Source organism: Egretta garzetta, unplaced genomic scaffold (genome assembly GCF_000687185.1).
Source record: "Egretta garzetta isolate BGI_Z169 unplaced genomic scaffold, ASM68718v1 scaffold92, whole genome shotgun sequence".
Lineage (NCBI taxonomy): Eukaryota > Metazoa > Chordata > Aves > Pelecaniformes > Ardeidae > Egretta > Egretta garzetta.
Genome location: NW_009258790.1, coordinates 127,263 through 129,153, shown reverse-complemented (window position 1 = coordinate 129,153; position 1,891 = coordinate 127,263). Strand labels below are relative to the sequence as shown.

Sequence of the window (1,891 nt, the reverse complement as noted above, 5' to 3'; positions counted from 1 at the left end):
CCCCCGAGCTGGAGGCAGGGCGCTGGGGGGGGCTCCCCGGAGCAGAGGGGCAGAATCCCCTCCCTCGCCCTGCTGGCCATGCTGCGTGGGATGCAGCTGGGGCACGGTTGACTTTCTGAGCTGCCAGCGCACACTGCCGGCTCATGGCCAGCTTTTCATCCACCAGGACCCCTGAGTCCTTCTCCCTAGGGCTGCTCTCCGTCCCTTCACCCCCCAGCCTGCACTGATAGGAGCCCGGGTGCAGGACCTTGCACTTGGCCTTGTTGAGCCTCAAGAGGTTCACCTGGGCCCACCCCTCCAGCCCATCAAGGTCCCTCTGGATGGCACCCCGTCCCTCTGGAGTGTCTTACGCTCTCCTTTGAGGAGCTGGTGGTTGTGCTCACAGACTGAGGCAACGGCAGCACCCTGTACCACCGTTCATGCTGCATGGGATGTGGGACCCTGTCACCCAGCTCCCGATCCCACACGTCACTGTGCAGCAGGAGCAGGGCTGTGCTGGGAACAGCAAGCGCTGAGGCAGAAGCAGCCAGAGTTCAGTGCAGCAGAGATTGCCCAGGAGCTCACCTGAGCACTGATCCGGGCCACGAGAAAACTCTTCCTGTTGTCCAGCATGGACTTCTCCAGGAGACACTCCTGTGCCTGGCCCTGCCGAAGACAAGAGGGGAATATTCGGTATCCCCTACACCTTGGGACAACCCCCTGCATCCAAGCCCTGACCCCCGGCAGGACCCACCAGCTACAGCCCCTTTCTTGAGGGGAGCACTGTAAATGCCAGCCCCAAGGGATGCCTGAGCAGCCCGGGGAGAAGCAGAGCAGCACAGTGCCTTGTCTCTTCCCTGCTGCCTCCCAAAACCCTCCTTCCCTCCTGCGGGAGGGAGCCCCTCATGCCTACAGCAGCCCAGACCCCGCAGACAACAACGCCCCGTGGGGCACTGGGGTCCTGTCTCACCCCACTCCACGTGTGAAGAGCACTCAACCCTATGAACACCCCTCGGTGCAAGCAGCCATCCCAGTGCAACCAGTGCCCTGGCAGAGGCAGACCCCAGTTCCTACCAACATGAGGTTGATGTTGAGGTTGAGGATCTGGTGGCTCATGTCGACGCTGTAGGAGTGGGGGAAGTGATCCCGCAGGTATGTGAACGCCCCGGCGGCACACTGGAAATGGGTGCAGGAAACCTTCATGCCCTGCGAGGACGGGAGAACACGTGTCGGGGCGTGCACAGCTCTTTTGCGCTCACACCAAGCCAGACGACATCCATAGGCACGCACTGCCGGACGCAAGGAATTTTGTGGAGGCTCAGCAGGACTGGAAAAGCAGTGACCTCCCTTCACACAGGGCGTCAGGGTGATAAACCCCAGCTCAGCAGGGATTCGATGTTCCCTGCCTCCTCCCAGACCCCAAAAAGCAGCCGCCACAAGCCTGGAGCAAGTTCCTGGGGCTCACAGGGCTCTAAAACAGCTCCGTGCTTTCCCCTGGCCATGCATGCCCCAAGCTGTGTCAGATCTCTCCCTTCCTGGCCCTACGTGCCGAGGGCGGGAGGAAGGTCAGCCAGCAGAGCCTTGCTGGAGCAGGGACAGCAGTGACAGGGCAGAGAGGGACACAGCCGTGAGGGGGGCAGCCCCTCGTAACACTTTACAGTGATATGGGGTCACAGCAGACGTCCAGAGCTGGTGTCTGACGTTGATGGGCTTGTAAGCACCCAGGTTATGGAGGAGAAGTCCTTGGCGCTACTGGCTCGTGGCTATTAACCACGTGGGAGAGAAAATTCCTTGAGGGAAGACCCAGGGGATCGTTACCTCCTCGGACACTCTCTTGTCCATGGCGCCCAGCATGGAGTGCAGTGCACCTGCGGAAAAAGGACGGCGGGTCAGCCGGGGGGGGACACCCCCG

At 61.6% G+C, this 1,891-nt stretch overlaps 1 protein-coding gene across 1 annotated transcript in view; it reads right to left on the bottom strand.

Annotated features, from left to right (window-relative positions):
• Nucleotides 1-1,891, bottom strand: part of PTPN23 (protein tyrosine phosphatase non-receptor type 23) — a 38,381-nt gene that overhangs the window by 10,084 nt on the left and 26,406 nt on the right. The window contains 2 exon segments of the mRNA XM_035889278.1: nucleotides 565-645; nucleotides 1,054-1,185. Coding sequence (XP_035745171.1) covers nucleotides 565-645; nucleotides 1,054-1,185 — 213 coding nt within the window.